General features: G+C 41.4%; 1 protein-coding gene and 1 long non-coding RNA gene across 4 annotated transcripts in view; both read right to left on the bottom strand.

Annotated features, from left to right (window-relative positions):
* The window catches only part of zgc:158766 (uncharacterized protein LOC100009641 homolog), a 97,612-nt gene extending 94,119 nt beyond the window's left edge, over positions 1-3,493 (bottom strand). For all 3 annotated transcript variants that reach the window (XM_034174966.1, XM_034174967.1, XM_034174968.1), the window contains exon 1: positions 3,214-3,493. In XM_034174966.1, the coding sequence (XP_034030857.1) occupies positions 3,214-3,276 (63 nt within the window). In that variant the 5' untranslated portion in view covers positions 3,277-3,493. The remainder of the gene's footprint in view (positions 1-3,213) is intronic.
* Positions 3,494-11,784: 8,291 nt separating this feature from the next.
* Positions 11,785-26,472, bottom strand: LOC117514486. The gene is made up of 3 exons (XR_004561891.1): positions 26,349-26,472; positions 21,149-21,326; positions 11,785-11,878 (listed from the first exon to the last, which is right to left on the bottom strand). It is a non-coding gene; the product is annotated as an uncharacterized LOC117514486 (long non-coding RNA).
* Positions 26,473-26,903: the final 431 nt, after the last annotated feature.

Genomic DNA, 26,903 nt, shown 5'->3' with positions numbered 1-26,903 from the left:
CCAAGAACCATTTCACTGAAAAAAGTCTGAAGGACCTAAAGGATATGGTTAGATGGCGAGGAGCTTTTCCAGGGATGTGAGGGGCAAATAAAGAAAAAGCTGAAAGGTTTCTGCTATGCTAATGCTCCCCTGAAGCATTTACTCAAAATAAAGTCTGAAGGACCTAAATGACATGGTGAGATGCTGACGAGCTTCACTCGTTCATGTCCGCAACATATGCATATTAGTAATAAAGCTCGTAGCAGCAACGCCTGAAGCTCCACAACTATGCACAAGTAGACCTTATAAATGTCTTAAAATAGTTCATCCAAAACACACATGGTTAGGGTTTGGGGACGGGAGAGGGTTATGATTATGGTCAGGGGTAGAAATAGTAAAAAAAAAAAAAAAAAAAAGTATCACAAAAATGTGACTCAAAAAGCGTGAGACTGCCCTGGTTTCAGAATGTAACGATTGTAAAACAACAAAAAAATAATAGTTTATTCTCAGATTTTGTAAATTTCTGTGTACATGCATTCTGTAGGCCTCATTCACTCCATACTTCACTCCACCATCTCCTACACTCTCTTTTTCATGGGTAAATTAATACAATATGGGTTTATCTTGAGGTGTGAGTGTGTTTTTTGAATTTTGAAGGTAATTACTTTGAAACAATCAGAAAGTAATGGATTATTTCTGTACATTTCTATGTAGAAATGGTTTATCTCTCTCAATGACAACCATGCCTGCTCCTAATCCATCATCACTCCAGCATCCACTCTCCGACCAGCAGGTAACGGACACTCTTAATTATACTGTGGCATACAAAGTTTTTGAGCTAACGTGTGATCTAACTAGAGAGGATGGAGTCATATATTAATACATTTCACAGAGTTTTTGCCAAGGCTTAATACAGGTAACTTGAAGAGACCGTATGCTTCAGCATGGAAACAAATTAACACAATTCGGTAAATCAACACAAAACATTTGTGCATCATACGAACCTACAAACCTTAATTCTAATCCAGTTACATTTTTTTCTGCAAATCTGACTGGTTAATCGTGTGAGATTTCAGACCTTATAATATGGGGGTAATACTGGCAAAATATTTGACCGTTTCACATTTGGATGTATAACTCCGTACTCTGACCGGTGTTCTGACGAGATGTCATTCCTGTTGACAGGCCAGCCCTCTGTGCATGCGCAGTATTGTCGAGACGCAGAACTGTCGATTTATGCGACCAGACGCACAATTCGACAGAACACCGGCTGCATGCTGCTAGCTGTTAGCGTTGCTAGCTGACAGCGAGAGCAAGTCGTGCACCCACAACGCAGAAATGGGTGAATTTAAGCTACCATATGAAAGTATCGATGTGAATTCTGATACAGAATTGCCGTTTCACATTTAGTGGATTTGACGGCTTTCACATTTGATGGATTACTCCGCACCCTGACCGCTGTTGGAGTGACGCTGCCTCACGGTAAGCCTCGCTGGATTAGAATGGGAATAACCCCTTTGTGTCTGACGATTTGCAGACGTTCATAAGCTCAATTTGCGACCATAAAACCAGCATGAACATCTGCAAATTATCAGACACAACAGGGTTATTCCCTAAATGTCCCCACACATGGTGAAATTCCTCCTCTGTGCATGAACACAACTCAATGCACAGAGTTTATCATGTAAAAACATGCTTTTGTCAATAAGGTATCTGCCGGTAAACTTTAACCCGGCAGGCTCACAACCACTGATGTTATTGCACACACATCCAGGTGTGTAGGAGTCTGTACAGTATGATTAACAACAGTGGAAATCTACAGGTGATAAACATGCCCACCCACTTGTATGACGGTGATGCATTCACAAAAGTTGTACTATTTCTAATTATGTGATCAAATTTGCAATCACATATATTGACAATAAAATAACTTTTTTTGTCAGACAGTGTGAATACTACCCTATTTTATGCTCATCCAAGTAATAAAAGCCTACACACAAAATAAAGCAAGTTGGCTGAGTTGTACAACAGACAGGATTTTGAATATTTTGCAAAACTTGAAAAGTTATTGTTGGGACTTGTTTTTAACAGACTTCTACATTGTTTATCACATACGTCTTTTATGTCATCACGACTTTGTCCTGCAGGATGTTCCAAAAGTACAGGATATTGTTCCTGAGCGGCACTGACAGACCTCATTGACAACAGCACAAACACACATATTGTATGTCCATACAGGGAAGCACAACAAGGAGGGAAAACGTGAATGGAGACCCTTTGACCAATCAGAGCACAGATAAGCAGCGACAAAACAGACAATGGAGACAAACACGGCCTGCTGATACCTTTGCAGGATAAATATAGTTGGAGAGCATTCCAAAAGAAGTGGACCAGTGACAAAGGATGCAAACTTGCACTGCACTGTCCCTCAGTCATAAATAATGCAACTGGGCTTCAGAGCTGTTATTGTTTTTTAATGCTTATGCAGATGCACATGCATGAAATGCATCTGTGTCTATTATATATTCAAATCCATGCAAGTGAAATGTAAGTGGAAGAAATTTTGAATGTATGACTGAGCTCCTGAAGGTGACACATCTAAGTTCTTGTTAACCATTATACAGCCTTCCTGAATTCAATATATACTATTATAAATACAACATGATGGGAGGAAAGTAGTGAAAACATGCACTCCCCATGTCCTTCAAAGTGAACACAGAATGCTGGAAGCATACACACGCATCTGATAACAGCAGACATAGTTTTGCAGAAAATGCAAGTGTTTCCAAATTTCAAAAACACACACATATATATATATATATATATATATATATATATATATATATGAAAATCAAACAGCAACGTGATATCAGATCTCGTTTCCCTCAGTTTTTGCAAGTATAAAAAGCCACCTGGTGTGTTTAGTCTAAAGTGCAGGAAGAAGCCAAAATATCAGCTGACTACAAGTTGTTTAATTAAAGACACCTGTCCACACCGCAAAACACACACACACACACACACACACACACACACACACACACACACACACACACACACACACACACACACACACACACACACACACACACACACACACACACACACACACACACACACACGGCTTGAAACAATAAAAAAAGTTGTTGAATGTTCTTGTGAAAAAAAAAAACAAAAAACAGGCATAAACACAAATTCAAACATGAATGTAGACAAATATGTATTTTCAGCTCATACCTTAATACTCAGGTAGTTGTCACAACTCCGTGACTTTGCTCTGGAGTGCATTTTTCCCAGCATTCAAGCAGCAGACAAAATCCAAATCCTCACTGAAAAAAGTGTCATGAGCTCTGAGGTGTAATAGCCAGCGTGTGATCGCCTCTGTCAGTCATCGCTGAGGGATCAGCAGCACGTCCAGGATCCTCAGCTCTCAGCAGCAGGAGCAGACTAAACTCCTGCAGGACTCCTGCAGGACTCTGGAGCGTAAGAGAGGCAATGCGCCGGCTTCCCTGTCTCTCACCCTCACCGCTCCCTTCAGTCTAACCTCCCCCCCCCCGCCCTCCCTGCTGCTGTGCTACTGAAGCCTCTTCCAGCTGGATAACGTGCATCGCTGCTGCGCCAGTCCCATCATTCTGAAACAGCACTACCTGACCTGGACGCCCCCCGCCGACCAGAGCTGCATCGCTCCACCCGGCAGGGGTCAGACTGGCTGCACCCCCCCCACAACTGACCCCTTAACCTCTACCTCCACCAGCAGCGCCGCCACCCCTCCTACCACAATGGTTTCTCTTTGTGCCTGCAATACAAATGGACTAGGGTTTCAGCTTATTCTGCTGCTTTTCAAAAGGGAAAAGAAAGGAAGATATCAGCAGAGGATTGGTGGTTCAGGTCGCTCAGTACAAAGGCTTCTGCTTAAATACTGTCAGGAGAATACCCAATCCTTTAACTCACCCTTAAACACTACTGACACATGGTGGACTTCCTCATGTTCCACACAACAGACTGCTTCAAAAAACTTTAAGTACTGGATCTTAAGTTTGTAAGATACACAAATAATAAAATGAGTAAAAGTAAAACCGCTGTTGCACCTTGACGATTTAGCCAGCGTATGCGGATCATATTAAAAATGCTGGGCATACGCGGGCGTACATCTAATAAGTTACGGGTGCATTTTTTATAAGTTAAGAGCACGTTGAAGCACGCTGATAATGCGCCGAGCACCTCAAAAGATTTTGGGCATGCTTAAAATTTTCAACATATGCCAGCGTATGACTTATTGTACATCCCGCATATGCGGGACATAAGTTGTACATAATTTATGTGATTGTTGACACACGTTTCTTGTAATTTACTCATAAGTCAAAATACATCCATTAATGCTGTCCACTGATTGGCTGAAAGCTGCGCTCCTCATGCAAACAGACTGGCTTTAATATTTGAAACATTCACACACAGAGTAAATATAAAGTCTTAATCTTACCTGTTCATTTTAGTCGGACTCATCATCATATCCTGATGAAAATTTATCCACATAAAGCATCCTGATTTTGGGAAACAACATCTGAAAATACTTTAGTTCCCTTGGTGGGTTTCTGCTCCAGGTGCGTTTCTCAGCCTGAGGATACCGGAGTCACGGTCTGATCGGTCCGCCGTGTGACTGATCAGACAGGGGGGCGATCAGACCGCAACCGTGGCTTAAAAGTTTAAAGAGTCACAGCACTTCATTCATTCACGGCAGTGTCTACCACAGCCACCAGTCGATTCATCAGCAGTCTGCATGCAATGAAAATAAATCCCATGATCCACCAAGACTAAAATAAAATTACTCCGTTTTGCCTCCGTGTGGAGAGAAGACGCGGCACGACATTGTGTGTGCGCTGGATGACGTGCTCGTCAATATTTAAGTGTTACATCTGCCAAACAAAAGGATTCTGCCGGTGGTAGAAATGCAAACCAAGTTCTGACCTGCATTACCCGCTTGGCTGGTTGGGTACCCCAAGGCGTTCCCAAGCCAGAGAGATCCAAGAGATGTAGTCCCTCCAGCGTGTCCTGGGTCTTCCCCGGGGCCTCCTCCCAGTGGGACGTGCCCGGAACACCTCTCCAGCGAGGCGTCCAGGGGGCATCCGGAAAAGATGCCTGAGCCACCTCAACTGACTCCTTTCGACGTGGCGGAGCAGCGGCTCGACTCCGAGCTCCTCCCGAGTGACCGAGCTCCTCACCCTATCTCTAAGGGAGTGCCCAGCCACCCTGCGGAGGAAACTCATCTCGGCCGCTTGTACTCGCGATCTCGTTCTTTCGGTCATGAGCCAAATGTCATGACCATAGGTGAGGATCGGAACGTAGATCGATCGGTAAATCAAGAGCTTTGCCCCCCTACTCAGCTCTCTCTTCACCACGACGGTCCGATACAGCGACCGCATCACTGCAGATGCTGCACCGATCCGTCTATCGATCTCACGCTCCATCCGTCCCTCACTTGTGAACAAGACCCCGAGATACTTAAACTCCTCCACTTGAGGCAAGGACACTCCACCAACCTGATAAAAGGAGTCTTGCTATGTGTATGTGTCCTTGGACAATATGGACAAAGGTGAAGACCACACCTTTGTGTTTTCAGTATGAAAAAAAGGTTTTTACATGTTCACATTTTAGTAAGTTGATAATTTACAAGGTGTTGGTAAAATTGCTTGGGGTTTAAAAAGAAAGTCATTTGTAAATACGTAGGCTGACAATGTTTTTAAAATAAACAATTTGAATGCAAAACTGGAATTACAACATGTAATTTATTTCATCATAAGTGAAATAATTTCAAAAACAAAACATAAAAATAATGCAACAACTTGCAAGGACCTTTCTGAGTAGAATGGAGATAAAATAAAGATGCATGAGAATGTTCGTCTGCTCACATTTGTTCAGGGATGCCACAGCAGATCCACATTGTGATTTGGCTTTACGCCGGATGCCCTTCCTGATGTAAATCCAGTTTTACTGGCAGAAACACCCACACAGCCACTGCTCTCCCAAAGAGGTCTCCCATCCAAGTAGGGCTGCCAACTCTCTGAAAAATAAATAAGGGACACCTCACCGCCAGGGCTGACCGGCCGACTGACCATTGCCTTCACCCTTCCCAGCGTCTGTGTGAAACGATTTTTAACCATTTGACTGTTGACTTGACCCTGAATTTAAGTAGATGCACACATGCATTTGTTCTGATATGAACACGTGGAAAACAAATTATTATTTAGCAATTTATTTTTAGTGCAAAATAAATTTTCACTCACAACTTCAATATGAGCATTGTGTCTTCTTTAAAAATAAATCTCTGTAGTGCTATTGCTTAACTTAAAATTGTATAAATTAACAAAAAAAAACAACAGAAAATTTGCATCATCCAAAACAATGTAACAGTGCAAAACAATGTAACAGTGCACATTTACACATTTAGTGTAATAAAAAGTGCAAAAAATAAAGTCTGAAAAGTAAACAAGACTGTTGTCGCGCACCTTTTCCACCCAGCCATTTTCCTTTTCTCATTCTCCCTGTATTTTTGCATTCTTTTTTTTTTTTTTTTTTTTTTTTAGGAGGAGGAGTAACGACGTTACAGACATTGCTGTCCGTAGGCATATCTGCAGTGCCAGTGTTGGTGTCTGCATCGATATCAGCCATGCTGATTTGTTTTTGTCGTCCAGCGACCGTCGTCGGCTCATGACGTCGGTATCTTCTTGCGAGCAGATGTCCCTCGACCAGTGAGATAAGAGTGATTCTGTATTGTCAACTCGTGTCTGTCAGCTCATTGGTGAAAAGCAGGAGAGAGGCTGGGATCAAATTTACCGTAAGTTTCCATATAAAGTGCCAGTCAATTCCATTGACATTTTACAGACTTTTTGATTCTCACAGAAATACGGGACAAACTGCGTCCCGTTCAGGTCAATACGGAATGCACACTTTTATTTCCAAATAAGGGACGATTCCGTTTTTCAAGGGATGGTTGGCAACCCTACATCCAAGTACTAACCAGGATCCACTCTGCTTAGCTTCTGATATTTAATAGGACCAGGTTCACACAGACCAGACAGGCTGCTACATAAATTAGCCACATAAGCCACATAAATTAAATAAGTTGGCTATCTAATAGCACCAAAGCATTTGAATTAAGTTGGTTCAACTTAATTAACATTGTGAAGGATAAAGCAAATCAAATGTACTAAAATCACTATTACTGTCTCATAGTTGAGGTGGAATTAACTAAAACTGATCTATGCAAATTGCTACCTTAATTTTTTTCAGTTGAGCAGTACATTCTTTTTACATTGCAGTGAATGTCCTAATTTCTCGTGAAACCTTGATAGTATTCGCAAGGACCTGATGGCTGCTAAGACCGCTGGTGCATGTGGTCAAAAGTGAGAAACATTACAGGATCCACATAAATACTGAAAGGGTTTAAATTGTGCACAGTTTCAGTAGACAAAAAATTCAGTCACCAGGGGCCTCATGTACAAAGGCTGTGTACGCACAAAAACGTGGTGTACGTCCGTCTCCATGCTAACATTCAGATGTATCAAAAGTGAAATAACCGTGGAAGTGTGCGGTGCACCTTGCCAACTTCATGGCTGGTGCCTAAGTTTCCTTAATGTAATCAGAGGTTTTGTCTGCAAACATATTGCTATAAGGGCACCATCGCATGGTGAATTTGTTTTTGTTAATAGGAAACATTCTGATTCCATCAATGTTCAAATCACATGTGATGAACAAATAAATTAGGTTGGGTTAGGAACAGACTACAGGCTGGCACAGTGTGCAATGGGTGACTGCTTGTTGAATAAATAGTTTATTTGTGTAAATTGTTCCAAACGAAAACCAACATGGGCACATTTGGGGATGTGTGCATTCAAAAATGTTTTTGTTATTATTATTAATGTTTATTTTCTTGATGGTAAAACTGGAGAGCTTCTTAACAGGCACCTGATTGTCTCCCTGTGTTCAGTATTTGTCAATAAACGCATGTGTAACATTGTGAATGTGACACACTATCAGCCCCGGCGCAGCTCATTTATTTAACTTCACTGTGTGCACTGGTCTACTAACTTTATTCCATTTCATGTTTATTCCATTTGACAAGGTAACAAATAAACTATCCCTGTGTGCCTCCACTTCATTTCCATCATCTGTAGCCCACACTCAGTGCAATTTCTTTTCTGTGTTCATGTTGACTGATCTGACAGAGTGGGGAATCCCAACTCCCAGGGCCTATTTACATGAATTTGCATATTTAAATAGGGATGTGGAAAGGGAGGAGTTTGGAATGTCTGCATGTGCGCTCAGTTCCACGGTGTATGTGAGCTCAACTCCTGACACAACTCCACATTATATGGAGAAATGTGGCAGGGATGGGGTTTGAACCGGTGTCGCTGACCGAACGGTCCCCCCCAAAAATCAGTCCGCTTTTTGCATCTACACATGCATCATTAGCCATGGTTTGTGGACTAAAACTTCCTTTCTGCTTCAAACTGCACTCCAGTCATCATGTATCTCAGCGACAGATATCTGAAGCTTTTGTACAACAATCATTTCCACATAAATTCAGTATTATTTCATCATAAAAGGTGGCGGAAGCAATCAGACCACCACAGCTAAACGATCTGATAGCTGACTTGTTCACTGCGCATCAGCCATTTTAAAGCATCACGGAATTTCGCCGAGTTTCTGCTTAAAATGGCCTTGTCTTTTAAAACTGATTTTAGAATGATTTAAGAGGCTTTACCTTGTCAGCTGGTCGTTAATAATCCCATTAATTAATTTGATCACTTTGGGTGAAGAGACTCTGTCTTAGACGAGCAGCCGAGCTCCAAAATGACGCATGCACAGATGCAAAAGGCGGACCAATTTTTAGGGGCGGCCCATTCAGTCTGCGACACCAGGAACCTTCTGCAATGAAACCAAGTGCACTATCCACTTGGCCACCACCCCTGCCCACTTGGCCACCATTTGGATATTTTTGTGCTTACGATGGTTTCTGGGTTTTAGTGTACGCCATATTTCAGTAGGAAATCCATGCCAGTCTTTGTGCATGAGGCCCCAGGTGTCTGAAACACTGTAGCCAACTCTTTTAGTTGATGAGCTCATTTAGTTGCACAGCCGTTGAACGGCTGTGCAACTAAATGAGCTCATCAGTTTGTGGCAGAGCAGGGAGAGATAGAAAACATGTAAGTAAGGTGGTACCTGAAAACTGGGTTGAGAACCACTGCTTTAAATAAAAAAATTGAATGGAAGTACTGTTTGGTACTCCCTTTTTCCATTTGGGATGGGGATGCGGAGAGGTGAAATTGTGAGGCGTGAAATCAATAAACAGGTTGGGGATGCATCTGATGTTGTGAGGACGCTGTGGCAGACACTTAAGGGGAAGAAAAAGCTGAGATACAAGGCAAGATTCTTGATTTACCAGTAGATTTGTGAACCAGATTTGATTGTTTTGGGGTTTGTTCCTTTAGTTTTTTCCTTAGCCTATACCGCCCAACTACCATGTTTCACAAAAATCTGTCTCTAGGTTTTTCAGTAATCCTGGTGACAAACCAACCAACCAACCAACCAACAACCAAAAGACATGAGTCAGAGCATGACCTCCTTGCTGGAAATATTAAACTCTTCAGTTCGTCTTTTTTTCCCACAACACAAGAAAATCCTCAAAGAGAGCAGCATGTTTTTAGCCACTGGAGTACAAGGAAATGAAAATTTTTTTGTGCGGACAAGAAGGCCCTTAATCCAGAACCCTCAACCTCGCTGGAGAAAACACGCAATGCAAGAATACACACTTTGTGAGAAAATGTGAAGATCACACTAAGCCTGAAAACTCTGATGTAAGGATGAAAGAGAGCGGCACCGGATTCTTGTCAAGAGAACCAAAACACTGTAAAGAAGAGATGCTGACACAGTCTGCAGTCGCATCATGACGCGAACTCACTCTCACACTGGCAAAAATACTTAGAAAGATGTCAACTTTGACATCTGCAAAGTCTATAAACCAAACCACAAAAATAAATGGAGTAATATATATAAAACTAATTGCATGTTGTAGATGGACATATAATTTGATGTATGGATCTGCTGTATAATCTGCTGTATAAACAGAAACAAACATGCCTCACATGCACACTATGCAAATATACACTGCTCTGTTTCTATCACTTGCAGAATGTCTGTGCCACAGCTGACCCTGTAATTTCTGCTGCCCCGGTCAGATCCACTATGCCGAGGGAAGGATTTCTTCTTTGTGGTTCAGGTTGGAGTCTTCAAACATCCAGCTATCCACGTCTTAGCTGTGTCTGCCATCTGGGCCAGCAGCATGTCAGCTGAAGCCGGTTTTAGTCAGTACCGTGTAATTTTGGCCAAGGAAGAGAGGCCGCCGCCTCGTCAATCATGACCACATTCTGAGATATGATTTTAGCATTTAAAAAAAATGATGCACTCAACTGTTACAATCAAATTCACGTTTTGCTGTTTTTGAGACTGCATTAATAAATGTTAAGCAGAACATTTTGATTTTTTTTAAAGCAACAACAGCAAACAGCATGCACAACCACAGAGGTATTTGGATTTACAAAAATATTTACACTACCAGTCAAAGGTTTGGAGGCACGTTCCCATTCAAATGACTTAGAAAGTGCCTCAAGTGCCTCCAGACTTTTGACGGGATACTGCAGTGTTATGTTTTTTTTTTTTCGGGTGTGTGTGTGTGTGTGTGTGTGTGTGTGTGTGTGTGTGTGTGTGTGTGTGTGTGTGTGTGTGTGTGTGTGTGTGTGTGTGTGTGTGTGTGTGTGTGTGACTAAAATCTAAGTTTGTTATTTCGGCATGTCATTTTATCTTCTATAGAGTCGTAGCAATTTATTTTTTAATGGTTTTATATTTAACTTTCTGCATTTTTAGTGTCCATAAATAAAACAATAATAATTTCCTGGACATGGACTGACTTTACAAGAAGAAGACCTCAGACTTTAACCTAAGTGAGGCCTAGGACATGCAAGTGTTTTGAAAAATCAGGCATCAAAACAAACCCAACATTGTGCACGTCTTAAAGCGCATATCTCTGGAAAATGAAATGTCAAATGAGCTGACTATTCTAAATGAATAAAGAAAAAATATTGATGTTAAATTCATTGTGTTTTATTTTTGGTGCTAAATACCCTGAGAAATTAAGTCATAAACATGGAGAAATTTGCTTGATTTCATCTGCTGCTGATAAACACTCAGAGATGTGAACCTGTCAGAAAAGGGGACTTCGGTGACATCATGTAGGGCACCACCCCCTCAGAGACGTTATTGAAACGAAAGAGAAAACTGGAATTCTTTGCAGCTCAACATCTGTGTTTTTTGTGGACTGTGACGGTGAATACGTTGAAATAGTGAACCAGTGTTTTTTGGGAAGGTCCATCATAACCATTCGTTGTGCAGTTTTCCCACAGATAAGACTTTTGAGGGAGAAGTGTTTTGTGCATGCCTCGTGTAAAAAGTGGAGAAATTGCAGCCGAGCACAGCACGAGAAATGGGCTTCAAAAACTACATGGAGCCGGAGTCGTGGAGAAAAACGATTTCATCTGTGTGTTTAAAGGTGGGAACACAAAGACTTTGAGAGAAAGTGACTGCTTTTGCAATCTTAACATGAGAGACGTGTCATAGACAACAGACCTGCCCCAAGCCGTTTAACAGCATTACCTGCTTACTGGATCAGTGACTGAACAGACAAATGACAGATGGAAGCACACAAACACCATGTTTGGTGATCTGATCTTTACTGACCGCCTCAGATACACACACCTTCAAACACTTATCTGGGATTGGGTCACAGGGGCATTGGGCAACAGCTCCAGCAGGGGACCCCAAACTCTCCTTCCCTGGCCACCATGTGTTCCTGTCAATTTTTTTAAAGGAGATAACGACTTCAGAACCGGAGCAGGTGCGATTCCAAGAGCTGCAGTATGTGAACAAAGGAAGATAACTCATTGGACTGCATCTCTCAAGGTATATATTTATTACTTTGTGTTTCTCAGAAATAGATGTATTTGATGTGGGTGTTTGCTCCTGAATATAAAAAGAAACCTGGATTGACGTGCTGTCATACATCCAAGCATGAACTAAGTGGATGCAGATGCAGCAGAGTGACCTTCAGCTAGTTAAAAGCTGGTCCCCAATGTTACGCAATGTTTATGGATGAAAATGGCTATTAATTTGTCGTGCATTTTTCTGATGCACTCTGGCTCAGTTTACTTTCATCAGCTTTATCAGTACCCATACAACTTAAAGATTTGGAAGAAATTACTAATAAAAATCTGGTATATAATTTTTTAAATGATAGCGATGGCTGGACTGAGATATACCCTTTAAATCCAAATGAACAGTAAAGTTGTTGTGAGGAAAATCTGACTCAAACTCATGAATACATACATCAATCCTATTTAGATAAGATAAAAAGATGATATCATCAATGATCTCTTAAAAAGTGATACATTTTGTCCAACAGTAAGTGACTTGAACAGAATCAAATCATTCAAGTGCACAGTAACCTAAAAACCTAAAAAAGTTTTTAATTGAAAATACCAAAATTCATTTATTTGTTAGTAAATGAAGTCATTATTTGTGTGTGATACTATTTTATTTATTTATTTAACGTTGATCAATTTAACCTCTTTTTTAAAGTGTATTTACTGGATGAGTTTGAGCAACCAAAGTCAGCAAAGACTACGTGTGAAACAACAAAGTTTTAGATATTACTCATATCAAGAAGAAAACTGACATGGCAAACAAAATGGCTACATAAGTGAAAAGACAAAATTAATTAAATGTATTCACTCTGTTATCATGTAAATTAATGTGGATTTGTTTTTTCTGGAGCCACTAGAGGAGCCGTTGCTCTGCAATTTAGGTAAGAGATCAACTCCTACAGAGATGTAATACACAATGTGTTGAAATTTTATTGTCATTTACTTCACAGTGTAATTCCACATTTGACTCAAATTCAAAAAGCAGTTAATTTTTGTACCGTTGAGCTATAGAGTTCCTTTTGCACTGTTTATTCACCTACTAGAACAAACCTTTTCCTGATGTTTTTCCAGCAGCGATTTTCAGGATTAAAAATAGTTCCATTTACGCAGGCTTCTGGTAAACAATATTTATGTGATCTGAAAAAGCAGATAGGACATTCCCATGGGCAGAACGTAATCTGACAAAGCTATCGAGGGAACAAATTAGTCAGATGACATGAGAGCTGCAGTTTCATCATTTATCATCATCCTATCTGATGGTAACTCAACAGATAAAAACACAAGGCTGATTTAAGGGAAGGCTGGACAGACTATTTGTTGTTGTTGTGCTACTTCACATACACAGCCAGGCACAAACACACAGTGTGTATACAACACTGACACAAGGTGCATCATTGTATGATTGCTGCACACACAAATTTATAGATCCATATTTTTGTGGATGTGTTATTGTTGAAGGATTTCAGCAATGGCAATGTATTTTGTTGGTTAGATATGATGTACGAGGTCTGTCCATAAAGTAACGTACCTTTTTATTTTTTTCAAAAACTATATGGCTTTCATTCATATGTTTTTACGTCAGACATGCTTGAACCCTCGTGCGCATGCGTGAGTTTTTCCACACCTGTCGGTGACGTCATTCGCCTGTGAGCATGCCTTGGGAAGGAGTGGTCCCGCCCCCTCTTCGGATTTTCATTGTCTGGAAATGGCGGAATGAAAAGGACTTTTTTTCCATCAGAATTTTTTCAGAAGCTGTTAGAGACTGGCACCTGGAAACCATTCGAAAAATTTATCTGGCTTTCGGTGAAAATTTTACGGGCTTCACAGAGAATAAGGACATTAACTACAGCTTTAAGGACCCCTTAAGGATGGTCGGTGCACCGCGCTCCAAGCTGCGACGACGAGGCACAAACCACTGGATCATTTCTAAACGGATGGCTCTGTGGATACGAGACCGTCGTGTGCTCTTTCTCTGGTTATCACAAGAGCTGGACATCAGCCATTTTTCGGCAGATTTCACTTTTAACAAGAGATTTTGTCATGGAAAGCCGCGCGGAGGCTTTGTGCGTCACGACCGATTAGCTGATGAAGCGAGACAAAGGAACACCTCCGTTTCGGAGTGTTAGAGGACAAGTTGGGACATGCCTATCTCGGCTTTCAATGCTTACCAGTCGAGTGAGTATAAGAGAAATTGTGGAGAGCTGGACATGTCCCAACTTGTCCTCTAACACTCCGAAACGGAGGTGTTCCTTTGTCTCGCTTCATCAGCTAATCGGTCGTGACGTGTGAAGCCTCCGCGCGGCTTTCCATGACAAAATCTCTTGTTAAAAGTAAAATCTGCCAGAAAATGGCTGATGTCCAGCTCTTGTGATAACCAGAGAAAGAGCACACAACGGTCTCGTATCCACAGAGCCATCCGTTTAGAAATGATCCAGTGGTTTGTGCCTCGTCGTCGCAGCTCGGAGCGCGGCGCACCAACCGTCCTTAAAGGGGTCCTTAAAGCTGTAGTTAAAATCCTTATTCTCTGTGAAGCCCGTAAAATTTTCACCGAAAGCCAGATAAATTTTTCGAATGGTTTCCAGGTGCCAGTCTCTAACAGCTTCTGAAAAAATTCTAAATGGAAAAAAAGTCCTTTTCATTCCGCCATTTCCAGACAATGAAAATCTGACGAGGGGGCGGGACCACTCCTTCCACAAGGCGTGCTCACAGGCGAATGACGTCACCGACAGGCATGGAAAAACTCACGCATGCGCACGAGGGTTCAAGCATGTCTGACGTAAAAACATATGAATGAAAGCCATATAGTTTTTGAAAAAAATAAAAAGGACCATTACTTTATGGACAGAACTCGTACTTCTGGTTAATTGTTCTTGTGGCTGAGGTGTTACTCGTCAGTCACAATGTGTTTTCTTCAATAAAACATCGCCTGAATCCTACACTGTTAAACATGGAGTTCCTCAAGGTTTAGTTCTTGGCCTACTATTCTTTTCTTTGTTTTTAGTGCCCTGAAGTCAAATTATACTCAGCTATAGGTTTGAATATATGCTCTTGTTTTTGTTTAGAATTGAATAATGTTACATTTTTGTTTTTGGGCCAGCCTGTTGTATGGCTGGGGGGGCCTGGCTGCCTTTTGTTTCTGTCTTCTGTGCTGTCTTTTGTTTTTCCTTCCAGGTGGTACGCGTTTAGGGCTGAGTGGCTGTGTGGCTGAGTTATCAGGACCTCACCCTGATCACCTGAGGCTGATCATGTGCAGCTCGTCAGGACTCACAGCTGTGGTGCATCTACACGGATTGGAGCATGGTGGCATTTAAGTCTGGAGTACACAGTGTGTATTTGCCAGAGACTCGACCTTGTGACCAGACGGGTGAGATTGTCGTCTCGAGAGCCATCTCATCATCAGTGGATGCAGAGACCGTCCAGGTTTGACACCATGGTCTGTGAAAGAGGAGGGGGTGAGGTCTCACGCTCGTCAGCACACTTCCTGAGGTACATTAGGTTTTGTGACTAACATTTGTACAGTCAGTAAATGTGGTGTCCCTCACACCTTATTATATTGAGCTGTTATGTTAGTCGTTTAATCAGCTTCCACTGCAGTTGAGTTATGTGAACTGGGTGTTCCATGCCTGCAGGGTGGGAAGCTGATTAGTAATTAAGCCAGGAAGTGTTTACTGTTTGTACACCTTTGAGTGGTCTCTCTGTGTGTGGAGTGTGGACTCACATGATGGTTTCTTCTTTCACAGACTCGGTTTGTCGCGGCCACCTGGGGGGTGTCGGCGGGGTCCTTGGGTCCGAACTGTTTCTGGCTCCGGACCGTTAGTGCTGCTGGGAGCACACCGCAATTCCACCACGCCAGACCGTGCACTCATTTGTTTTATTTTTCACATCACTGTTATGTAATTAAATTTTGTTATCCTTTGTACCGTGCTCTGCTTATTTTATACTGGGTCCTTCAAACGCTGGTCGGTTCTCCGGGCTGCGTCCGACACATAACAGTAGTCTCTGGCCAAACATCACGGACCCAGCGGTAGCAGAGACGGTGCCGCGCCGGGAAGGCGGCAGCAGACGTTCGGAGGTTGTCCGGATCAGTTGCGGGTGCTCTCAGCCCGGATGGTGCGTGTTTGAGAACCCATTATTGAATACTGATTTGAGCTCTCTTGCAGCCGTGTTCCTGTGTTTGTTGCCTTATCCGTGGGTCGTGGTGGATTGTGACTAGCGACGGCTTCGCGTCACGCTCCGACCGGATAAGAGGTTTAAACGGGAGCTGCAAGAGTGTGTCTGTAATGGGTGAACGCGCACGGCGGAGCTCTGTGGCACGGGTCGCTGAGCTTCCTGTGTTACAGTTGTAGCCCCGTTTCCCCGGGTAAAGATAGCTACTGCGTCTGTTGTGACAGCTCCGGCATAATTTAGTTGAATCACATTTTGGTTGTGTGTTTGCACACAGCTGCGCACAGAAAAGCAGCATGAGTTGGTTTCTCTGTTACCAAAGGGGGTTTTTCATTTTTAGCACTCTGGCTCCCTCTGTTGGTGACTGAGTCACAGTACCGTTAATGCTCTTAAGATGGAACAGGTGTGTTCCATTTGTTTGAGCTTAACGGTATGAGTCACTGATTAGTTTTGTGTTGGTTCATTTTTTGTGGGTGTTTTTTGAGTTGGTTTTTGTGTGGGATTTTTTTTACACTATTAGTGTCTGGGGTCGTGACCCTGCAGTTATTTGCAAGCTTGAGTTTGGGTTGTTTTTCTTTTCTCCCCTTCCCGGGGTTTGATGGAACGGTCCTCTGGGGAGGGGGGGGGGGGGGGGGTGGTGTTAGCGTTTTTATTTGCAAGCTTAAGTTTAGGTTGTTTTTCTTTTCTCGTCTTCCCGGGGTTTGATGGGACGGTCCTCTGGGGAGGGGGGGGGGGGGTGGTTTGGTTGTTTGTGTTTGTCTTTTTTGTTTTATGACTAATCAGACTGTAAACATGGTTGGACAAAGGCTGACCGCACAGGTTCAAGAACTCCTGGCCACACCTGTGCTAATTGACTGACAGAAACAAAGGCAAAGATGCAGCCAGAGGAGAAGACATCAACCGTTCTGTTAGATGAAGATTCTGTTGGAAGATGAATGCAGATATGGTTTCCAGCCATGGTCCCTGGAGGGGGGTGTTTCTCCTGGACCAGGTTTGTGTGGTCGCCGGGAGGCTTCCCGTGTGGGTGGGGTGCTGTTGTATGGCTGGGGGGGCCTGGCTGCCTTTTGTTTCTGTCTTCTGTGCTGTCTTTTGTTTTTCCTTCCAGGTGGTACGCGTTTAGGACTGAGTGGCTGTGTGGCTGAGTTATCAGGACCTCACCCTGATCACCTGAGGCTGATCATGTGCAGCTCGTCAGGACTCACAGCTGTGGTGCATCTACACGGATTGGAGCATGGTGGCATTTAAGTCTGGAGTACACAGTGTGTATTTGCCAGAGACTCGACCTTGTGACCAGACGGGTGAGATCGTCGTCTCGAGAGCCATCTCATCATCAGTGGATGCAGAGACCATCCAGGTTTGACACCATGGTCTGTGAAAGAGGAGGGGGTGAGGTCTCATGCTCGTCAGCACACTTCCTGAGGTACGTTAGGTTTTGTGACTAACATTTGTACAGTCAGTAAATGTGGTGTCCCTCACACCTTATTATATTGAGCTGTTATGTTAGTCGTTTAATCAGCTTCCACTGCAGTTGAGTTATGTGAACTGGGTGTTCCATGCCTGCAGGGTGGGAAGCTGATTAGTGATTAAGCCAGGAAGTGTTTGCTGTTATGTACACCTTTGAGTGGTCTCTCTGTGTGTAGAGTGTGGACTCACATGATGGTTTCTTCTTTCACAGACTCGGTTTGTCACAGCCACCTGGGGGGTGTCGGCGGGGTCCTTGGGTCTGAACTGTTTCTGGCTCCGGACCGTTAGTGCTGCTGGGAGCACACCGCAATTCCACCACGCCAGACCGCGCACTCATTTGTTGTATTTTTCACATCACTGTTATGTAATTAAATTTTGTTATCCTTTGTACCGTGCTCTGCTTATTTTATACTGGGTCCTTCAAACGCTGGTCGGTTCTCCGGGCTGCGTCCGACACATAACACAGCCACTCAAAAGCGTTACAAGTCTTCAAATTATTCAGAATGTGGCAAAAAATTTGACCATATTATCTCAGTGATAACTTCTCTTTGCTGGTTACCTGTTTAACAAGGATGGATCGTAAGGTTCTACTGTTATGCAATAAATTACTGAATGGCTGTGCACCTTCTACCTGGCCTAGCTGATTGTACTCTATGTGCCATATGATCTCAGAGGTTTATCCTGTTGTGTGGAACAGTTTACTGCTTGATGTCAGACAGTCAAGTTCTGTTGAAATATTCAAGGCCAGCTGTTCATTTTTGGTTGTAATTGGGGTTGTTTTTTCATACTTAATTAATGTTTTGGTTATTTTATGTGTATTGCTTATGTCTTGGTTCATATCTTGTTGATTATGGTACTGTTCAACACTTTGCCTTCTTGTAAACACTTTATAAATGAAGTTATGATGATGATAATTATTATTAACTTGAAAGTGCCTTCATTTTAAAGTGAAATTCTAAGGGATTTAGCACATTCTGTAAATAGACCATCATTTGTCAACAACCAGCCAACTCACACCCAACAACACCAAGCTGTGGAATGTAACACCTTGGTTTCACCTCACTTCATACCAACATCACTGCACCACACAGGCAGCACAAACCGAACAGCACCCAAAAGCATGAGTCAATCATATCAGGATCAATCATTAATAAATTACAGAATTGTCAATAATTGCTATTGGTTTGTCACATTTCAGAAATGTTTTGACATGTTCATTCTTATGAAATATGAATTTTGTCCTTTGTTTTTACATATATATTTTTAGAGCATTTAGTTGTGACCATTCCAGACCAAGGACAGACTGGTGTAAAATGCTTAAATAGGTTTAAACATAAATATACAATTTTGTGCTGGTTCTGTAGGTGCAACTTTAAACCAATGATAATTTCATCATGGTTTTAATCTGGTTAATTCATAGATAATCTGGTATGATCTAATTAACCTCACCACAAAGCAGAAATAGACTATTGTAAGGCCACGTTTGTTCTGTCTCTGGTGACGTCTTCAAAACTTAAAAATCTTTTTCACTCAAACTTGGTGGATAAACTCTGTAAACGTCACAGTACAAGTCACGTCAAGATCATAGGTGCAAGGGGAAGGTCAAGCCAGAGGTCAATATCTCAAACAGATAAATGGCTATATCTCAGGAACTAGGTGAGATATTGAAATGTGCTTTTTCTGTAGATATTTCTGCTGTCCTGGAGGTATAAAGTCAGTGACTTTACAAGATCATGTCAAGCAAAGTTGAAAAATTAGCTAGTGGCGAAAAGGAGCTGCAATCAGCCGGATGCCTTGTGCTGAACTGTTCTACCTTAAGTATAGTTCAGCAGATGTATTGCAGGGCAGCAGACATACATCAAGAAGAGTCCACCTGCCTGAAGTGCTGATGACAGGTATCACTATATCACAGCACAGTAGGCATCGCCCAACGGTAACACAATCTACTTTTTAATACTTTTTATGCAGTCAAGTCTCGGGAGAGGAAAGATACACTAGAAAGCAGCACTTTATTTCAAAAAGTGTTTTATTTAATTACCAAATATGCTGGGTATTTCCCCTGAAGAAAACCAACAGAAAAATGTGATGTATATTGTTTTTGCAAATATGGCATACAATTTAAAAAGTCTTGAAAAGTGTATTATTCCATTTTTGCCAGATTCTTGAGTTCCAAAAAGCAAAAAAAAAAAAAAAGCCACAATATCCATCTGCAATACTTGTAGAATCACATTTGTTCAGAATCATGATGCACACTGAATCACTACCCAGGTTGCATGGTACATATCTAACAAGTGATAAGTGCATCATTACAGGTGTAGAAACTTGTAAATATCAGTACTTTTCAATCACATGCATCTCCACCAATGCAAAATTGCTGAAGTGTCATCATGGCCGCAATTTGGTGGGGGATAGGGGGACCTTTTCAACCAGGGGAGACAGAATATGGCATGTCCCCCCCCACCTTCTGACATATATGTGTGTACTTGAAGCATGCTATGTCAGTCTTATGTGCAAACCATGTCAGTCTTATGTGCAAAACCATGTCATAATAGTATCTTTGTTTCTGCAAGTTTGTATTTTTAGCAGCATTGACTTGTTTACAACTGTTTCTTGTTTGTCACATTTGGAATTTTCTGGGACTGCATTTGCCCAGATTTAAAACCAAAAATAGTTGCCTCTAGGGACTACACATAAGTATCAATGGACCATATGCTAATTTACTAAATTCTGAAAGTTAGAAAAGGAAATAAGAAAACCTATCTGGGACCTCAGAAAGCCCATCTGAAATTATGGCTTGATCTCCAAAATCAGTCTATGCAAGCTAAATTATGTTCAGTATGAGTGTTGTCATTAGTGCCACTTCGAAAATGAAATTCATGATAAGTAATTTATCCTAAACTTATGATCTGTTGTTTTTTCAAACTTATGCAAAAACAAATCTTGAGAAAAAAAATACAGTATGCGATAGTTAATAATTATTAAGAGCTTGTTCTTTCATATTTCTGAATACATTTTACCACATTGCAGTTGTTGTTTTTTTAATGAAATCTCAACCTATCATTATTTTTGAGTTCTACACATGTGGTGATACCTTATTTACACCAGGATGTTAATAAAATCAGTGCTGGCTATTCTCAGAATAAAGTACTTATATCCACAGTTTCAAATTGCATAAGTCAAATGGTGTCCACTTTATGGTCTTCTCAAAACATTAAAATTACTGTTCTGGATGCTCAAAATGCATCTGAGCTTATCTAGAAACCGTTGGCTTCTGGGGGCCTAAAGTGGCCCCCCAGACCCCTGGCCAATGGGCTTCGGCCCTGCGGGCCTCGCACTTTGTCCCCTCAATTTCTTTTTCTAAACTGCGCCCTTGAGTGTCATTGTTTCTTGCCAAATGCATTTTCACAATCAGCTTTCAATGTGAATCGTCCATTCTCAGTCATTAACAAACAAAACAGGTAAATGACCAAATGCAGCAGCACACAGTGAGAATGTTTCTGTCTTGTACTTACAGGTCAGCTTTGGACAGTGACGTTATACAGTGGAGCAGCTGGGTCCTAATCCACTTCACACAGCCTTGAGAACACACATCGGCTGAGCTCACACAGTTTGAACTGCTGCCCTCCTTGCTCCTTCCCAAACCATTTCAACAGGCGGGTTAACACCCTTGGGACTCGAACTGGACTGCTCCTGCACATACAGAGCTGTGCTGCATGACATTCAGTCTGATTGCTCATTACACAAATGCACACAGATGCCCATATTGTGCCCAAATCCCTAAAACCCCCAGTATATTCAAAGGTGCACTCACAAAATCTGAATGTAACCCTTCATTTTTGTTGAAACATTAATAAACTGTATTTAAAAAAATAAAGTGACTATAAATTTTGTGTTTCCCAAATGTCATATTTTGATAGCTGCTGCAGCTAAGATGGTTGTATTGCCTTTGATTTATCTCACAAGTAGGAATTATGTAATTTGTAATGTAATGTCATTGTGAGTTATCTTAGTCAAAAATTACAGTACACGGCTGTTTTCTTTGTTTTCTTCTTAAACTATGGTATACAACTGACCTAAATCTTATGCAGTCTGATAACTTTGTTCAGTACTATTTCAAACTACTAGTGGTAAAACCAGGGAGTCTCGATCAGGTTTTTTGCCCCAGTGCCGGATCCAAGACATTTAATATAGAGTATCTGCCGATACTGAGTCCCAGTCTGATACTTGTGTTTTCCTCGATATTCCACTTGCACAGAGTAGAATGCAAGCAAATTAAAGTCATCAGATTTGTTTTAGATGTGTCATCAATTCCACTTAGTGCAGAATTGTACTCATAAAATGAGAAGAGTTTCTGAATGATGTTTTACTTGTTAAAACACATCATTATTATTATTATTGCTATTGTTGTTTTGCATGTAAAAATAGTTTTCAAAATGCCTTTAAAAGTGGAAATTTATGTAAACAAGAGGAAAACGAATGACGATTTACTTTTTGTGGAAACTGCTCCTTGATTGGTCAGTAAGCAGGCGATATCACACTCTCTGTCCATCAGAAACAGACTTTGTGTGTATTTGAAGCAATCTTAAAAAAGGTTTTTTATTAATCTCTCACCGTGGCAGCACTGAGCGCTGCCTGTTACCACTCTCCGCTTATTAAATAGAGACTGATGAGCACTGCTGATGATCTGTGTGAACAAAATAGACTTGTGTATTTAATGCAGATGGTTAAATGGCTTTTAAAATGTGCGCCATGGCTTTAATGGCTCTGTAGTGGTCTACCACCGTGCCGATAAAGTAAAGCAGAGGTAACGCATACACTTATTTGTGACTGGTTGAATTTATCTGATACAATCAATAAAAAAAATGCCTTGATCAGGCTGATTGTAATCAGATCCTAGCTATGTAGTTGCTTGTTATGTAGATCCTAGTTGCTCTCGGGGTTGGTAAGGTTAGACCTTACTTGTGTGAAGTGCCTTGAGGCAGCTTTGTTGTGATTTGGCGCTATATAAATGAAATAAATTTAAATTGAAGATATGTAAATATGTGAGAATAGCAAATATTATTTAAACAACTAACAACTAGTGTCTTCCCTGTTGTAAATAGCTAGCTAGATTACCTTCTGCTAGTCATATTGGTGACATGTTTGACAACATTAATACTCCAGATGTTTTCGTACTAACAGGTTGTAGGTTCAAATCTGTGCGTATATAAAACATATTTGACAAATAAAATGAACTTTCAATTAAAAGTAGAACAATGCACCATGCAACCATGTTGACATCATCTACAATTTAGTACTCAGAACCTATAGCTATTGTAGCTACTTGTATTAATGGAAATTATCAGCTGCCAGATGACGCCTAAATAGATCCTTGTCATTTGACTGGTGGTTTGTATGTCATGTGACGTGGATTATTTGTACCATTTGCCATTGCGGTGCATTTACTGTGCAATTTAGGTGTTATTTAGTGTGCAGTTTTGATACTATGTATATGTTTTGTGCTATTGCACATTGTGACTACCGAGCATGCTCACACTAGCGGCAACAGCGGTTAGCTTAAAAACAAACATGGCAGGGTTTGTTTTGGTGACAGATGATGACTTGAAAGACCTTATTATTATGATCATCAGTACGCCGTAAGCCATCTGGAGGCATCTTCAGTATTCGCTGGGACGTCTGTAGCTGAAGTACAAGAGCTATCAGATGAAAACCTTGACAAATGTCTGTTGCGATTTTTCACTGGACTGAGGAAAGCAGATGGCAGTCTGTACACGAAGAAGTCAATGCACAGCATCAGATACAAACTACATTGTCAGGATTGTTTTTGAACTATCTGACTGTTTTTGCAAGTTGACAATTTTGGATTGGATTGATATTCAAAGTTCGTGTTGGACTATTTGGAACCTCTTGACCTCAAAGGACCAGCAACGCACACCAAAATGTAAGTCCCTTTTCTCTTGTTTATAAATTAATAAAATATCAAATGTCAAGGATCTATTTTAGGTATTATATAAAACAAATAATGAATGTTTTTTCATTTGTGTAATAGTAAGAATATTTCATAAGGTGAAAGATGGAATGTTCCATTCAATGAAGCAGAGCCTCAGTGAATGGAATGTTCCATCTTTCACCTCATGAAATATTCTTACCATTGCACTCGTAAAAATTCATTATTTGTTTACTATTCTGTCAGCAGCAGAGGTGGGTAACCCCGGCTTCAGTAAGTAAAAGTCGTACCATGTATTGTTTCTAGCTGTGCATCTAAAATTATTTCACTAATGAGCTCATCTATGTGCCTGAAGAGTTGAACTAATTACAGTCAGCTGGTTTAGGGGCTGAATGGAACAAATACGGTCAGACTTTCACTAACTGAAGCCAGAATTACTCACCTCTGGTTAGCAGCTGGGTAGTTTAGATTTTCCCACAGTGGAGAAGAACACTGCTGGTAAGTATTCCACTCGCATGTGTTAATGTATGTGAGAGTGTCCTTTTTGGTCCTGATTGCACGTCCATTAGTCCATGTGTGAACAAATCAACTCAGAGAGTTTTGTTCCGATTTGGATCAAACGTGGAACAACTGACGGTCAGCCAACAATAAAGTGATTTTCAAACAGTCTTCAACCAATGTGGTCTAAACATGGTGGAATGGTTGTTTATTGCTGAAGGACAAAGTGATTCACATTTGGACAAAACTGATCAAATGTCGAGGCCATAGAGAAAGGTCAAAGATTTATATATAACCGGATGCCACATAGCTCCAAGCTGAGGATACAATGAAAAGTGCAATTTTCCTGATTATTTCTTGGGTGGGATAAATTCACTGGTTTTTAATTTGTACCTCAAGAAATGTGAATTATAAGTAAATAGATCATCATATTCAATACAGAAACATAGTGATATACTTAAAATGATAGATTTAAATGATGAGCTAACATCTGGAAACATTTTTATACAGCACTCCAATTCTTAAAACATGGAATATATATAATTAATGCACACATAACCACATATCATGGTATCACTGAACCACAAACAATTCATTTTGATGTAATATGTGCCCTGTACTTGTTGACGGTCCCTTCTGTTTGCTCATTAAGCATTCAAAATGTAATTCAAAGTGTCTTTTTTTTTTTTTTTTTTTTGCACTGTTTGCACCATTCCCCAGTGGGGGACCACTGATGTTACTGCTTGATTGATTGTAGCTTAAAATACAATATTTTGATTTCCCTTCTTGTACACAAAAGGATGTTATCTATTAAGAAGAAGAAAAATTAAACTCTAATACAAAGGATACATAGTATCATAATGTAATAATAATAATAATAATAATAATACATAGAATTCTTTAAAGAAACCTTAAACCAATAATGCAGTTAATATTCATATGCCATTCACATTCTGGATGATGTAGCTAAAAACAAACAGCAAAAACCCTGCGATGTATTTTCAGTTGACCTTGACCCTTGGATTTGTAATAATGACACTTTACTGGTGGTCTATCACAGCTGTTCCACAATCACCCCTAAGATTTTCACATTCTTTATGGCGAGGACACGCCGGAAGACACCGCCACCTGTCGCAGCCCTGTAACGCACCTTAGCCCCCCGCTGTGGGGACGTCTCTCTCAAACACAAAAGCTAGTGTTTTCTCTGAGCGCGCGAGCACAGGTGGCTGGAGGAGACAAGGTCGAGTTACAGCAGCAACTCCCACAGTTAAGATCTTTGAGTTAGAGAGAGGACACCAGTCCGACTGATTGCACGTGTAATGCAGTAATGTACTGTGAGGTAAAGAGGGCAGTGTGTACATGGTAAAATGTCATACAAACACAGTGGTCTTAATAATAATCTAATGTAGTAGCTAGGTGGGATAAGGAGTTGGCTCTTCCAATATATAGACTTGGGTTCGATTACTGGTCATGTTATTAGTGTCATGTTGTCTGTGCCCTCAGAAAAGACATTTCATTTTATCTGTCTTCATTGTCTCAGTCCACCTAGCTGTAAATAGGTACTGGCCTTGGCTAGGGAGGTCACCTTCCGGGGGGGGGGGGGGGGGGGGGTCCTAAACTAATCCACTCCATGCTATGGTATCCGGGCAAAAGTACGGCACCAATGGGCCTCAGGGCCTCCATCGGATCTATTTTCTAATCTAATGTAACCTGTGCTATAGGGCAGAATATCCCTCAAATCTTTGTGAAAACAAACACACCTTTGGTAGGTTTAACTATCATTGCATGGACTTGTCTGGATACTCAACCATCCAAACAGCAAATCTGTTTCAACTGGAATTACTCCATAGTCCAGTAGACTGACGTATGTGTCAATCTACTGTGTCAACGTGTGTCAACATGTGTCAGCTGTAGCTTGTGGACACATTTTGGGTTACGTTGGTAAAAGGTTACTGTTAAAACAGTACAGTCAAATGAGCAGAGAAACCCTGCAAAAGTTTCTGGTAATATATTTGGAACAGCAACTTTTATTGATTCTGGTCATGTTATCGATCTGTCAGCAGTGAAGCTACAAAAGCCAGTGAAAGCCAGGTCTTTAATAGTGAGGATAATGAATAATCCATGCTGCTCAACCTTTTTGGGAGCAGGTAGCTCCTCTCCAGAGACCGGCCTCAACCTCAGAATGAAACCGAAGGACCTACGAGAGCAACATCACCCAAAAACACAATACCAGCTGTAAATCCGCTTAGTTTAAATTCTGCACTCACCTCGCTGTGCACTCCTGCTTTGACGTCTCCAATAGTCACCGACTCTCTGAGCTCTGTTGGGCTGACAGCTGTCTAACCAGAGAGGACCAGCCCCCACGTCCTGGAGGAACCTGACATGTTCCATCAAACGCACTGCCTTGTTGGCCGAGGAGAATCACAACAGTAAGGCCAGCCAGGCAGAAAGCTTCCCAGCCCCCCCAGGCATCCCAATTCCTCAGCGGGGCGTAACCTAGTCGTTTTATCTGCACCCATCTCCTCCTGTGTGTACACTGTCAGAGGAACTGAGAGCACTGCAGCTCAACTGGCCTGCCGTGTCAATAAAGTCGGGATGAAATGCACTTTACCTCTGAGTTCTGTTCTACAATGAACAACCTGCGGTTTTATGTGGATAACCATTCTTTTTCACACGTCCTATTCACAAATTCCACTGTTATCATCTGCAGTTTTAAACTTAAAAGGGCTCATATTCTCCTCAGTGTTTTTGTGGTTAACCTACCTTGTACAGTTAAATATGAAATACTCAAAGTGTCACAGTTCTTTGCCTGACCCTTTAGA

Source organism: Thalassophryne amazonica, chromosome 7 (genome assembly GCF_902500255.1).
Source record: "Thalassophryne amazonica chromosome 7, fThaAma1.1, whole genome shotgun sequence".
Classification (NCBI taxonomy): Eukaryota; Metazoa; Chordata; class Actinopteri; order Batrachoidiformes; family Batrachoididae; genus Thalassophryne; species Thalassophryne amazonica.
Note: the sequence above shows the minus strand (reverse complement) of the source record. Positions and strands in the feature narration are given on the sequence as shown.